General features: G+C 40.5%; 1 protein-coding gene across 6 annotated transcripts in view; it reads left to right on the forward strand.

Moving 5' to 3' along the window:
* SPIDR (scaffold protein involved in DNA repair) overlaps window positions 1–14,064 on the forward strand; it is a 160,622-nt gene that overhangs the window by 55,045 nt on the left and 91,513 nt on the right. For all 6 annotated transcript variants that reach the window (XR_014010970.1, XM_081205855.1, XM_081205858.1 and 3 more), the window contains exons 6-7: window positions 4,065–4,321; window positions 8,537–8,631. Coding sequence is in view for 5 of the 6 variants with exons in the window: in XM_081205855.1 (XP_081061981.1) it covers window positions 4,065–4,321; window positions 8,537–8,631 (352 nt within the window). In the remaining variant the exon portion in view is untranslated. The remainder of the gene's footprint in view (window positions 1–4,064; window positions 4,322–8,536; window positions 8,632–14,064) is intronic.

Here is a 14,064-nt window from a genome sequence, read left to right on the forward strand (position 1 = left end):
CCAGCCAAGGATTTCATACTAAGGATTTCATACTAATGAGTATCATATTGCATCACCTGGCTAACAGATTTTATTTTTTATTTCCCAGTCTCAATCTCAAAAATAACAAAGGTAGTCAGTTGACACCTGTATTTCAAAGGCTGCGTCTGCTTCTGCAATTTATTTCAGCATAATCACGTTTCCAAAGCACCCAGCAAACAGCTGATTGTTAGGAGCCTTTGAGGCGCTGCGCAAAGCAGGAACCCAGCACTAAACACGATTGCTCCCCTTTCACATTAGCTGATACAAAGGGAGAGTATTCTTGCTGAGTTTGAGCATACCAGAGAGCCCTCTCTCAAAAGCCTTTGGGAGTCACACCTCCCTGTTTAAGATTGCAGTGAGATTGGATTCAAAAGGGAATCCTAAAGGCTTCCCCTTTCTCTTTTAAACCTGATCTCACTTTGATGAGAGCAAAAGGGATTTTAGACATCACCTTTAGCCTGTGATGCAGATCCCAATAAGGACCTGGCTCACAGAGCTGTAAAGCTTCCTCAGCTATACTGTAGCCCGGGCATCCCCAAACTTGGCCCTCCAGCTGTTTTGGGACTACAGCTCCCATCATCCCTAGCTAACAGGACCAGTGTTCAGGGATGATGGGAGTTGTAGTCCCAAAACAGCTGGAGGCCAAGTTTGGGGGTGCCTGCTGTAGACTAACCCACCTATTCAGTTTTGCTAGAGAGAGACAATCAGGATGAAAATTAACCCTACAAAGGCATTCGATTCAAAACATATTAACACATAATTATACTGTATTATCTTTCTTCTAAAAGCAATAACATATGTCCACGGCCACCCTGACTTTTCTTTCAGACAAGGGCAGACACCTGTCTCTTTTCTGTAAAACTTTAGGATGCCCTACATTGATGGCTTGGGTGGCAATCCTGTGGCAAGATCTGCTGGAATGAGCACCTTAAGTTCCATTGAATTTCCATCAGCATTAAACCCCAACCCTGGCTCAGCCAAAGATGCAGTGGTATAACTTGTTCAGCTCAGCTCAGCGGGGTCTTAACTAGCTGAGAGGCTTTATCTCAAGCCTGTTCACCTCAGCCACTTAACAAAGCGACCTGATGTGGAACTCTTATTTTAAAGTCTTGATTTCTCTCTGCCAGGCTAAGGCAGGGCAACAGCAGCAATCCTGCTGCGGAACACAGTTTGGATCTTGTGTAAATTTACTCTGGCTTACCTTACACCAGCTTCCTTTATGCCAGTTTCTTGTGCATAGGATTGCTTCTCTAATAATTATTAAATTATCAGGGGCATAATAATAATAATAATAATAATAATAATAATAATAATAATAATAATAATAATAATAATAATAATAATTTACTATTTATACCCCGCCCATCTGGCTGGGTTCCCCCAGCCACTCTGGGCAACTTCCAACAAAAGATTAAAAATACGTTAATATGACAGTTCTAAAAGAAGGTTTAAATGACAGCACATTTATGCTATGCAGGTTTAACTTTTGTTGTGTTATGTTGGTCACAATAAATGTATGTAAAACACATTTTAGATCATATCACATTTTCTTAATGCTAAGAACCTCAAAGAAGAGAATAAAGTTCAAATATATGAATTTTTATTTTCAGTTGTTAAGGGGGTGGGGAAGAGTATGTTTTTGTCACTAATGTAACATCTTCAACCAGTGTAACTTTTCTTGTCCTAAGGCCAAGCTCATCTGATTTTGCATATCAATGTGAGTGGAAAAAGTAGACACTGCCTTTTTTTCTTTGGGGGGGGGGAGGTTCAGAAAATATCCTTCAAAGAGACAGATTGTAAAGAAAAGTATTTTAAATAAAAAATGTAGAATTCTGAAGAGAAAATGAAAAAATGAGGGAAGTAATGTGAAATATTATATACATAGAATGATAGAAAGGGGGAACTAGGAGGCTGTTTCATAAGCTGTTATTGCCTTCCCCATTTTGGAGATGGGAAGTGAAGTACAACTGGCTCCTCCTGTACTGTTGAACTTAAAAAGACCCTAGAACATTTAGAGGGGAATTTAAACATCAGTGTTAACAGCATAATATTGGGAAGGCGAACAGGCTGAATTACAAAATCTTACTCACTTCATATGCTTTCATGTGTCAAAAATGTCACTTCAAGTCTACTTAGAACTTGGCAAGTACTTACTACTGATTAAAAGTGATTTAGAAAGAAATGTGAGAAGCTAAACAAACTTTTGATTTGGCACAGGTAGCATGTTGAAATACCAGATTAACTCAAAACGTTGTGTGCAATACGGAAAACTAAGTAGGTGCAAACATAAACTTAAATCAGCAGATGTAAATTGGGAAAGGTTTATATTGGCTTTTCTGAGTGTGTACTAATGGAACAAATAAAATACATTTTCAAGTATAAATATTTGGCATGCACTGCAAGTATTTAATGTAGACAATAAAGCACTATGGGGACACTGTCAAAGCAAGTAATAGACAAGAACAGCGAACAAAGGGAGATACATTTTTGCTGCTAATTTTTATTTAAAGCAGTGTTGGAAGTACAGTGGTACCTCGGTTTACGAACCTAATCCGTTCTGGAAGTCCATTCTTAAACTGAAACCATTCTTAAACCGAGGTGCGCTTTCCCTAATGAGGCCTCCCGCCACCAGTGCCCTTCCACCATTTGGATTCCATTCTTGGACAGAGGTAAAGTTCGCAACCCTCGACACTACTTCCGGTTTTGCGGAGTTCATAAACCAAATCGTTCGTAAACAGGGCTGTTCTTAAACTGAGGTACCACTGTATTACGTGCCAAAACCTCCTCCCAATTCTGCATGTACATATATACTTGTTCATCCACACTGTAAAGGCTAAATTGAGCAAATCTAAATGTGTTTTTCCTCCCAAATATCCTATTGAGCACATTATGTTTGTTCAGAATGTGTAATTGCAGAGATATATGTTCTTGGCTGAAATCTGTTACTGTATTTTGTTTGTTTGTTAATAGAGATAGGAAGGAGATAGGATAAGAGGTGTATAAAGTTAAGCAAAAGAGCAGAAAGCTGTGAGGGAGGGGCCCATTGTCATATGACCCCAGTCCTGAGATCCATGTACATGTAGATCAGGCATGCACAGATTTGAACTCTTCACTGGAATGAATGTGGAGCTGCATGTGCTCATTGCAAGTGTGCAGGTGCAAGTTTTTTAAAATAGAAACCTTCTGGTTTAAATTAATAAAGAGGAAGAGCCAAGCTACATGTTACACAGACATAGCTTTAGCCTTCTTTTTGGCATGAACAGCCATCTCAGGAGAGGGCATTCAGGAGTTCCTTCAGAACTAAGCTTAGGGTGCCTAGGGTCAGAGCAGTTTAGAGTGGGGAAAGGGTTGTGCATCCCTTTAGTGTCTGGTTTTCCCAATTGCTCCCTTCTGCGCTGTAATTTAGCCCTCATGTTGTTCAGATTTTCTCTTGTTTTGAACTTCTTTCATATTGTGCAGAACGTTGTGTGTTCCAAAGTATAGACCGCATATATTTGTTACATGTGTAATTTATTAAGTACCTTCATAAATAAGCTCTTTTAGGAGAAGCCTGTTAGCATGAGAGGCTCTTGGGCATAACTTGATTTTCTCTACTTTGAAATTATGGGAGGAAATGGGAATTGTGAGTGTTTCCCAATGGGGTTGCACACTCATTAAAAGCAGGTTCACAGTTTAGGGGTACAAAATGCTGTACATTACCTTTAAAACACTAAATGGCTTGTGACCCGCTCTTCCCAAGTGAATCTGCCTATCCATTGTGATGGTGAGGGTGTGGCACCCATAACGTGGAACTCCCTGCTTTGGAAGCTTCATTTGGCTCCTTCTTTACCAGTGTTCTGCCAATGACTAAAAAAAAAAATTGCTTTCTGACAAGCTTTTGATTTATCAAATGTATACATCTATACTGTTATGACTTTCTGAATATATTGGACAAATTACTAGTACTGCTTGCCAAAGCAATACATTTTTGTGTTCCTATTAATTGATGTGACATTTGGTTTGCTTCTCTTCTAATTATTGAATTATATATTTCTTTTATGCAGACAATTTCTTTAGAAATTTCAGAATATTCATCAGACAGTGAAAGTCTGGAAAAATGCCAAGCAGAAACTAAAGCTGCTGATTTAGAATTCCATAAAAAGCCCGAGTTCAATTTTGGAGCAGGGATTGAAACAGATACAGGAAGGTCAGCAAGTGACTGGTTAAAATCTGCTCAGATGCTTCTACAGACACCAGAGAAAAAGAGAGACAAGAACATGAAGACTCCAGAAGATTCTGCAAAGAAAAGAAAATTTCTGAGGTATATATGTTTTGGGTTTTTTTCATTGTAGCATTCTGGTAATAATAACAAGAGTAGTTTCAACATGAGCAAAATCTAAGAGTTTTAACATTCAAAGGCTTTTTGAAAGGGTTGGCCATTTTAAATCATGAATCATGCCATTTTAAGTCACTGTAAGTCATGAGTTAATTCATTTTTAGCTCTCTAGTGATATATGTATACAGTTTTTCAAAGCATTCACACAGTTACTGCAGCAAATCATCTTATCATGAGTTTACTACAATAACCACCATCTTAACATTTCCTTCTACAGTGCTGATTCAAATATTTCTATCTTGCACAACTGTGTCATATCTGTTTTTCATATCGATACATATAATTACTTATCTGAATTTTGAACACAATGTTTGTAGTTCATTTGAAAGTGCTAAGTTCCATTCACATTGTGCGCCACAATTATATTGTTTGGAAGTGTGGGTGGGGCTGTTGTCATTGGGTAAGTTTGAAGTAAAAATAGCAATAATGCACCACACCATCACATTAATATTTTCATAGATGTGAGTCATATATTTGAACAAATTACCGTAGATAATGATGATCAATTTTATAGCATTTCCTCCCCCTGTAAAGTTACTCACATTTTAGTAGTGCTGGTCTTAGCTTTTCTCCACATTGTAATATTTGTGATAGAAAACAAAACAAAACTTTCATATTGTTATATAAACACGCTTTCTGCTGTTGAATAGTTAAACATTAATATCTGACCGATTTAATAGACTTAACCTTATCAAAGTTGTAGAAATACAGAATGTTCTAAAATACCACACAGTAAAACAAAGTCTTTTTCCTGTGAGATGAGCAATAACTTTGAAGTAAAATGCATTCTACAGGAAAAGAGAGCACTGAAATTAAATGGGTTTTTAGTTGAATGGCACAAGTGCGTATCTGTTAATTGAATAAGTTAACATTCTACCAGTCTCATAGATGCCCTTCTTTTTCTTCCTATTCCAGTCAGTACATTTTGTGAGCCCCTTCATAGCATATCTCTCAATGCTGTAAGCAACTCAGTGGTAGAACATCTGCCTTGCATGCAAAAGGCTCTAGGTTCAGTCCCTGGCATCTCCAGATGGGATGAGATAAACGCTTACCTGAAACCCTGGAGAGCCACAGCTAAATGGAGTAATGCTCAGAGTATGTATTAGGCCACAGCCTATGCTTATGAGAGGGCAAAGTAAGAAATGGCTCTGCAAACCTCTTTTGAGAAGAAATTAAGAGGTAGATAAATGTCAAAACTTCACTGTGCTCTACGCAACATACCATTGCGCAGATATAGCACCGTAGTTTGGTGATTGAGTGCATCTGGTATGTTCCGACTCTCTTCCCTCTCACTCCTATAGTTGGCATCAAACCAGGCTTCAAATCTGCTTTTAACTGTGGTTTCCAGCTTCAGTTGGTACTGTGGTTAGAATCATTTCTCTACCAACCATGGTTGCCTCCAAAATGGAAAGGGGGGTATAGAATGCTTGTACGAAAGGTGAGGAGGGACAAATGCTTGATAACATGATGCAGCATTGCCTCTGTAGCAGGCCTACATGACATCAAATGTAAACTGCTCTGAACCCAAAAGTTCCATCTTATTTTAAGCTTCAAACAAATGATTCATATTCCAGCTTTAGTTGACCAAGCTTCTATGTGGTAGACTACTCCAAAATGTTAATAGACTGAATGTGAAAATAAATAACTCCTCCACGTCATGAGTTGCATTCAGTTTTGTTTTTCAATACACAATTAAAGATGTGCAAACACACATAACAGTTGAAGCACTTCAGCTATTTACCATACGTTTTATCTATCCCTGTTTCCATTTTCTGTATCTATATTTGTCCTTAGTCCGTTTGTTCAATCCCTATCCCCTCTGCATTTACTGTTTCAGTTTCCCCAGTAAGAGCAATTCTCACTGTTATTGCTGATGGAACAGGAGGTGTTTGTGCATACACATTCATGCACAAGTGGGCACATACACTGACTTTAGAAGAGCCAGACATACTCTTCAGGAAGTGGTATATTGAAAAATTGCATGTTTCTCATAAGAAGAGCCCTGCTTGTTCAGACCAAATGCCTATTTAGTTCAGCATTCTATTCCTATGAGAAGCCCCTGAGTAGGACATGCTCACAGTAGCACTCTCTCTTCTTATGTGAAAGAATTAACAGGCTGAGCTCATCTGTTACTCTCATTGTTGCTGTGATTATCTCATTTTTTTATTGCTGTTGTGATCAGATTTGTCTTCAATGGAAACTAAGAAGACTGTCAAAGGTTTGAATGCAAGACTGAATATAGGGTCATTTGAGCCTGCATGCTGTCCTTGCATTCATGGGCAGTGATGCAATTAATTTTAAGAGTTTTGCCATTGTACACAAAAAGAAAAGGGCTAGGTAGCGAGAGACAATGGCATTTATGCAGTATTTGCATATTTTCTTCTTTCTTCAATTCTCTCAATTTACTTTTTGTCCGGCAAATAATTGGTTAAGAGGTCCCAAGTGATTATAAAATACTCCGGACTCCTTGAGCTTTTTATTACTACCAAAGTACAAATCAATCATTTACCTCTATTTGCTTCTCAATTCTTGTGACTTTAGCTGTTTTCTTGAAAGCACAATTGGTAAAATTAGGATATTGGCTTTTAAAAATTACAGGATTCACGTTCCAAATAAATTACCAAGTAGCTCAGTTCAGCTGGAACTCTATAGGTACTCTTTTGTTTTTATATTGTGATTTTGTATACCGCTTAGACAGTTTTTAAAGTACCGTATTTTTCGCACGATAGGACGCACCGGACAATAGGATGCACTTTGTTTTAGAGGGGGGAGAACAAGGAAAAAAAATTCTCGCCCTCTCTGCCCAGCGCCCCTTCAGTGAAGCGGCAGGAGGCACTGCACAGAGAGGGGGAGAACTTTCGCCCTCTTGTTTTCCCGCTCTAAAACAAGGTGCCATTTAAGGTGCGTTCAGGCGGCTACCTTGGAAGCCTGGAGAGCGAGAGGGGTCGGTGTGCACTGACCCCTCTCGCTCTCCAGGCTTCAGGTTCCTTTCGACCTGCTCTTTGGGGCTGGCGGGGGGAAGCCCTCCACCAGCCCCAAAGAGCAGGTCAGGGAGCAGCGGAAAGGGGCAGCGGAGAGGCTCCTGCCATAGCCGCGTCACCTCCCCAGCCGGGAGAGCACGGGCGGGGCTAAAGCAGCCCCCGCGACCCTCTCCCGGCTGGGGAGGTGACGCAGGGCAATGGCAGAAGCCTCTACAGCCCCGCGTCACCTCTCCAGCCGGGAGAGCGCGCCCGGGGATAAAGCAGCACCCCGCGACCCCCAGCTGGGAGAGGGTCGCGGGGCTATGGCGTCTTCGCTCCATAGGACGCACATACATTTCCCCTTCATTTTTGAAGGGGAAAAAGTGCGTCCTATAGAGTGAAAAATACGGTAATAAGCAGTTTAGAAATACTAAAAAATATATAACACTGGGTCCTAGGAGATTGGGCCTTGTTATGCTCTTCATCCTACCTTCACAACAAATTTAACCTCACAAAGAGGGGATCCTAAGAGAGCTCACCTGAGTAGTTAAAGATAATTCACTGCATAATTCAGCCATTTACCTGACAGTCATTAGCAAAAAGGTAACTTCAGATAAAATGATATTTGTTTTTAACATAGGCTGTTTTTGATCTGAATTGTAGATAGGTTGCTACAATATTACCTTCAGTTTATTTGCTTTGCTTGCCACTTCCCCTTGTGAACACTGAACTGCTTCTGCCGTGGACAATTTTCAGACCACTGAAAGTACATACTTGACCCAGCTTATGATATGAATCATGAGGTCAAGTATGTGTGAGAAGTATTTTGGGATGCGTTCCTTGCCAGTGGTCACACATCTTCCAGTAATCTGCTCTAGGCTAATGGTCAAAAGTGCACTCAGTTGTGGCTGAAATTACACTCTTCAGCAGAAGAGCCGCTTTGACCCAAGGAGTGCCCCTTTCAGAATTGCTCTGGTTTTTATTCCTGGAAAAACTGTGTATGAAAACAACTTATACTAAATGTAGATTATATAATATGCTGATGTGCTTTACAAATATATGCAAGTGTTGATTTATAGCACCCCTTTGGCTCTAAATGAGGCATCATGTCTGTTCCTTGGCACTTTGGGGAACAAAGGTAAAATATTGGTATAACTGAATAATTCTTCATTCTCCGTAGGGGCGGGCTTGCAGAGAGACTGAACAGACTCCAGAACCGAAAGAGGGCCGCCATTAGCTTTTGGAAGCATCAGTGTAATTCTGATGATCACATTGGTAAGAAACATTTGATTACTATGAAAACTACTTGGGGCAGAGTGTACTGCTTTTGCTTTTGTTTTCACTGAAGACACATCCTTATATTAGTGATGTGAAGTTGGACAGCCTGTATTATTAATACAGTTGTACTTCTAAAATATATGCTGCCTATGTTTTTGAGCAGTTCTCTGTGCACCACTCCCAGGCTGTACCCCTGTACTTGCTAATACTACTTAGGATATTCACTGCAAACAGGAAGAAGTTTGCAACAGCAATAGGGTGTCCTGATTGCAGTTGTGCTACAAAAACCTATTTGATATTTTCATAGTTCTTACCTCAAACTAAAGATTTCACTATGTGACTGTGATACTATTAAGGCATTGATCAATTAATGCTAAAAGTCATTTAACACTAATGAGACACAAAACAACTATATTGTCTTAGAAGTAGACAACCTGTTCTGTATTGTGGCTATATCAGAAAAATACATGAGAAGGCTGAGGACTGTTGCTACTTAGTGGCAGGTTTTGTTGACACCTGTCTGTCTTGTGAGACAGTGGAATAGTGCACCTTTGGGAGTGAAATCAAACTGTGCCCATCATTTAATTCTGTTGTTCTTTATGAAGTACGTTGTGCAAAGAAATACTTAAAAGGCAGGGCCTCATTTTTTATTTTAAGCTTAACAGCCATTCCATTAGACCAGGGGTTGTCAAAGTTTTTGTGGCTTGGGCCGGTTCACGGTCGCGCAGACGCCGCAGTGGGCCGGAGTGCGCACGCATGCACGCATGCGCAAACACAATTTCCGGCACTCCTTCCAGCACGGAGGAGGCGTGTGCAGCTTCCCATTGGCTGCAGGAGCCAATGGGAAGCCAGCCAGCGTCGCGGAAGACAGTCCCCGCTCTGTTCCGCGCCGGTTTAGTGTGGTGCACGGGAGCCAACCGAGTGGGCAGCGGGGGTCCATGGGCCGGTTGAACAACCCCCATAGGCCGCTTGTGGCCCATAGGCCGTAGGTTGCTGACCCCTGCATTAGGCTGTAAGAGAGGAGAGATGCAGGGCTACCATCAGCAAGAAGCCAGGCTCCTCTGTCTATGAACTGCTACCTGATGGCAGCTTTTACATCTGACTGCAGCAGAGGACGGAACAGATGGAGTGAGGGCCACTCCATCAACATAGTCAAGAGATCAGCAACTTCTGACACCTCCTCTCCTTAAGCTTTTCCGTCGCATCTGGTCTTTAGAAGAACTTGCAATTAAGAACTTGTTCCTGAGTTTGCTTGTTTCCTTCTCCCCCCTAATACGTTTTTCTTTATAAGGGCAGGAACTATCTTTTTAAGGGTAAGCTAAAGGGCAGGAACTATCTGTGTTTAGTGATTTACAGACCAGCCTAGGAGCCATTTTTGGCTTGAAGAGCAGAGTAATTTTTATTTTTTAACAAAAATATATATATGGAGCTGTAGCAAATTTGACAGCTGAAGAGGCTAACCACTTTGAAAAGTGAACTTTGATTTGGTTCTTCAAGCATGGTAGCTGTTGCAGTAAAAGCCTTTTCTAAGTTTGACTGCACATTTCATTGCTTGCGCATGCATTTAGCTTCTTTTTATTGTGGGGTTTAACATATGTTAAAAGAAAGCTGTATTAGATAGCTGACCAATATATATCCACAGTGGCTGATAAGAGAAGTGGAATGTAGAAAAAAGTAGTGTCCTGCTGTGATACATTAAAGCAAATTATTATAAAAGTATCTTTACTGGAAATCTAGCAGCAATTCATCTGCTGTCTTGCTGCCATTTGAGGTTTTATTTGTTTTGTTTCCCTATTAATATTTCTTAAAATACAGCGGCTCACAGGATTTTTTGGGATATCTGTACTTTTCTTGCTTCTGTGTTGTTGCTCAAGGCAAACATGCAAGAGACAGATGAGCTCAGAGATCAATGAGATGAGATTGGATCATCTTAACTTTTGGAGTCTTGTTAAATCCCTTTAGAAACTCTATAACATACAGTCACATAGACCATAAGGTCAGTGATGAAAGAGAAGCGACTACTTTTCTGATGTAGGTAAATCCTAGGTTCTGGCTTTATTTTCGTCCCAGAATGAGTTATCTGGTATAGGATTTATATATTTCCCCTTGAAGTGCAAATAGGAGCTGGGAGAGTGTCATGGGGGCGGGGAGCATAAAGAAAGTGTGTAACCCTGCTTCCACCAGTGCTTCAGCTTCAACTGTAGTTGGGAGCCCATGCAACTCAATTAAACTTAAACAAAAACCTACTGGAGGTCCAACCATGCATTTCCAGATGTCACATGTAGTTGCTTCCACAAATATGTTTGGTTAACAGACCTGTTTGCAGAGGAAGGGGACTGGTATTGATGGGGTCCAGACCTCAATGTTAATTAATTTGTTGCCTTGAGTTTCTTAGTATGCTGCTGTATCTGGACTATCAGCTGGTGGCAATGCCTACAAACACTTCCCACCCCCACCCCCCTTTACTTTATTCTTCCCCTCACATCTGGATATAGCAATCATCTAGTTGCTACTAGTCTTCAATGATTTGATTATTGAAATGTCTGTGGGCAAAGCCTTGAGCATTATTGGAAGATTCAGCTGTCCCATACCTGACATCATGTGTAGGGCATATAGAGATGCAGCTGGACCACCTGTGTGATTCAGTTTCTCTTGGGGAACCTGATCACACAGCTGCTGTAAGTCCTACTGAAATGAACTTTGCAAGCCCTGTGCTCAGAGCTTGAGATGAGATGAGCACATGGCTTCCAAATTGCTTCAGGAAGGCCTTTGACAGGTGGGTTGTCCTACCCACCCATCAAAGTTAACCTGTGGGGTGGGGACAGATAGGAATCTGGATTCTGGGCCAAAATTCTTCCACACTTCCAAGTTATCCCTTCTTTCTCATTCCCATTAATCACTAGCCATTGAGATTTAAGTTCAAAAGGCTTTTAGGCTGCATACTTCTTGCTGAAATATACCAATGGAGGTGCTAAGGCACATTCCTAGAGCCAAACTAGATGTTACATGCAAATATATGTAACAGAGGCCTAATTTATTTATATTAATAAGCAACCTGGGGGAGGAAGGGGCACTTAACCCTTAACTTTCTGGGGGTTTCCATGTTCATAATTTCGCTAGCTACTTGCCTGTCTGTAAGTTGCAGTTGGGGATGTTGGGAAGCTAGAAAACAGCCAATAGTTAAAGGATTAAAATCTTCCATCTTCCCCACTCATTCAGCACTTGCCTGTTTAAGCTTTTGAGCCTCCTGAGATTGTTTTTCTTCACAGGGAAATTTAAAGTTGAGTCTTCATTGTGCTCCTAGTTCCAACTTTAAATTGTGCATATTCATTGTTTGAAACTAATAAGGTGACTAGGCAATCTCCCTGCATCATGGCTATTCCTCCTGCTGTAAAGATTCTGTCCCACTCATCTATGGTTCAACGATACAGTATCAGTCCACATTGGGCTGGCACTCTTAGCAGTAAAGTTTGTGTGAACAGTTTTTTGTGGCATTTTTCATCCTCCTAAGTGTTTCAGCTTTACTTCTTTGGCACTGTATTTGATGGTTTTCTTGTTGACAATTGTAATGAATGCTAGAAATTGTTGTTTTAGACCCACAGGGGAATGGCAAGTGGCCAATGTTCTCTTTGTGTCCTCCTATCACCTCATATTTTATGGTGTTGGAAACAAAGCACAGAAATAAAAGCTTCTATTTTTCTTTTTAACATAGGAGTTCTTAGGAAAAGCAGAGAGAAGAAAGTAAGAGCATGTCAGTTAAAAAAAGAAGTTTGACTACGTTTTAGTTCCAAGCAGGATTAAGTGTTCATTGTTGTTCGCCTACATATTCCTATCCAAAGTGTTGCTTGGGTAAAAGTAAACATTTTCAAATATAAGATTTTATGATTAGGCATAAAGTAGCACTTACAGGAGTTTGTACAGTGTGTGTAAAGTTAACAACTCCCCTCTCTTTGGCTTGAGTCATTGGTTTTTATGTTCAAAAGCTTCCCTTGCCAGATGCCTTCTGGCTGAGTTGGGTACACCTGTGCTCAAGTATGTGGAACTGTCTTCAACAGAAAACAAGAACAATGAAAGAATGACGTTTCGTTTGCAGACTTAACAGAATTATACTTGTGGAAACAACCCATCCTAAGTGTTCAGTATGGAAAAGTTCCCCAAAGAAAGCCTTCTAGATCTTTGAAAATCTGCAGGGAAGCAGACTTGACAGCTTGGAAAGGCAACAACTTTCAAAAGGAGTATGGCTTTAAATAGCACTGTGGGCTTCTTTTAACAACAGTCAACATTATGATCATGCATTGGGGACAGTCAGACCAGTTGATTTCTAGTCTGTGCCAGTTTTGCAAATGTTTATTCGTAAGTCGGTTTCAATATGAAAATTTAAACACATCAGTATTATTTTATTACAAAATCTGTATTTAAATACAGATTTAATCTCAATTATATATTTAAATATGTGGTTTATTTTAATGTTCATATTTCTAAACTAGTTTTATCCTAAAATACACATGTTACTGATGTTAACTATTTTTTTGAAATGAATCCTATATCACAAAAATTCAAAGAAGGGCTTGCAAAGTTCATTTCAGTAGGACTTCGCTTAACTACCGTATTTTTTGCACCATAACACTCACTTTTTTCCTCCTAGAAAGTAAGGGGAAATGTCTGTGCGTATTATGGAGCGAATGCCTACGGATGGCGGGGGGATCTGCTGCAGTTGTGAGCAGAGGATCCATGGTTCCCCTTCCTTCCCTCCTCCGTGGCTCGCTTTGAAACAGCAAAGCGGGAGAAGAGCCGCTGAGTGAGGAGGAGAGAGGGACAGAAAGCTTGCTTGCTTTAAAGGAGCAAAGCGGGAGAGGAGAGGAGCCTTCTCCTCTTATACCCCTCTTCTGCATTATTAACAGCATCCTTCTCCACCCACCCCACGCGTGTTCCTTGTCCCTTGAGTGCTTTTCCTTCCCTCCCCACTTAAAACGTGGTTACAAAGCACGGATCCACATGGATCCTCAGGATTTTTGCACTGGGTCACCCCAAATTCACCATCAGATCACATAGCATGTCCATGGCTACAGCTTGCACCAAAAAAATCACACACCCACTGTTGCCTGGGGCCGCAGTGGTGCAAAAACGTGGTTACAAAGCATGGATCCACATGGATCCTCAGGATTTTTGCATTGGGCTACCCCAAATTCACCGTCAGATCACATGTCTGTGGCCACAGCATGAACCACAAAAATCATACATCAGCTGTTTCGTTTAGAATATTTTTTTTTCTTGTTTTCCTTCTCTAAAAACTATGTGCGTGTTATGGTCGGGTGCATGTTATAGAGCGAAAAATACGGTAGTTCACTTAAAAATGCAGACCAAACAAAATTCTTCTCCATCCCTAACTTGCATGTCTTGCCCACTGCATAATATTTTAAAACACATTTA

This window comes from Podarcis bocagei (genome assembly GCF_964188305.1).
Source record: "Podarcis bocagei genome assembly, chromosome: 8".
In the NCBI taxonomy this organism is placed as follows: Eukaryota; Metazoa; Chordata; class Lepidosauria; order Squamata; family Lacertidae; genus Podarcis; species Podarcis bocagei.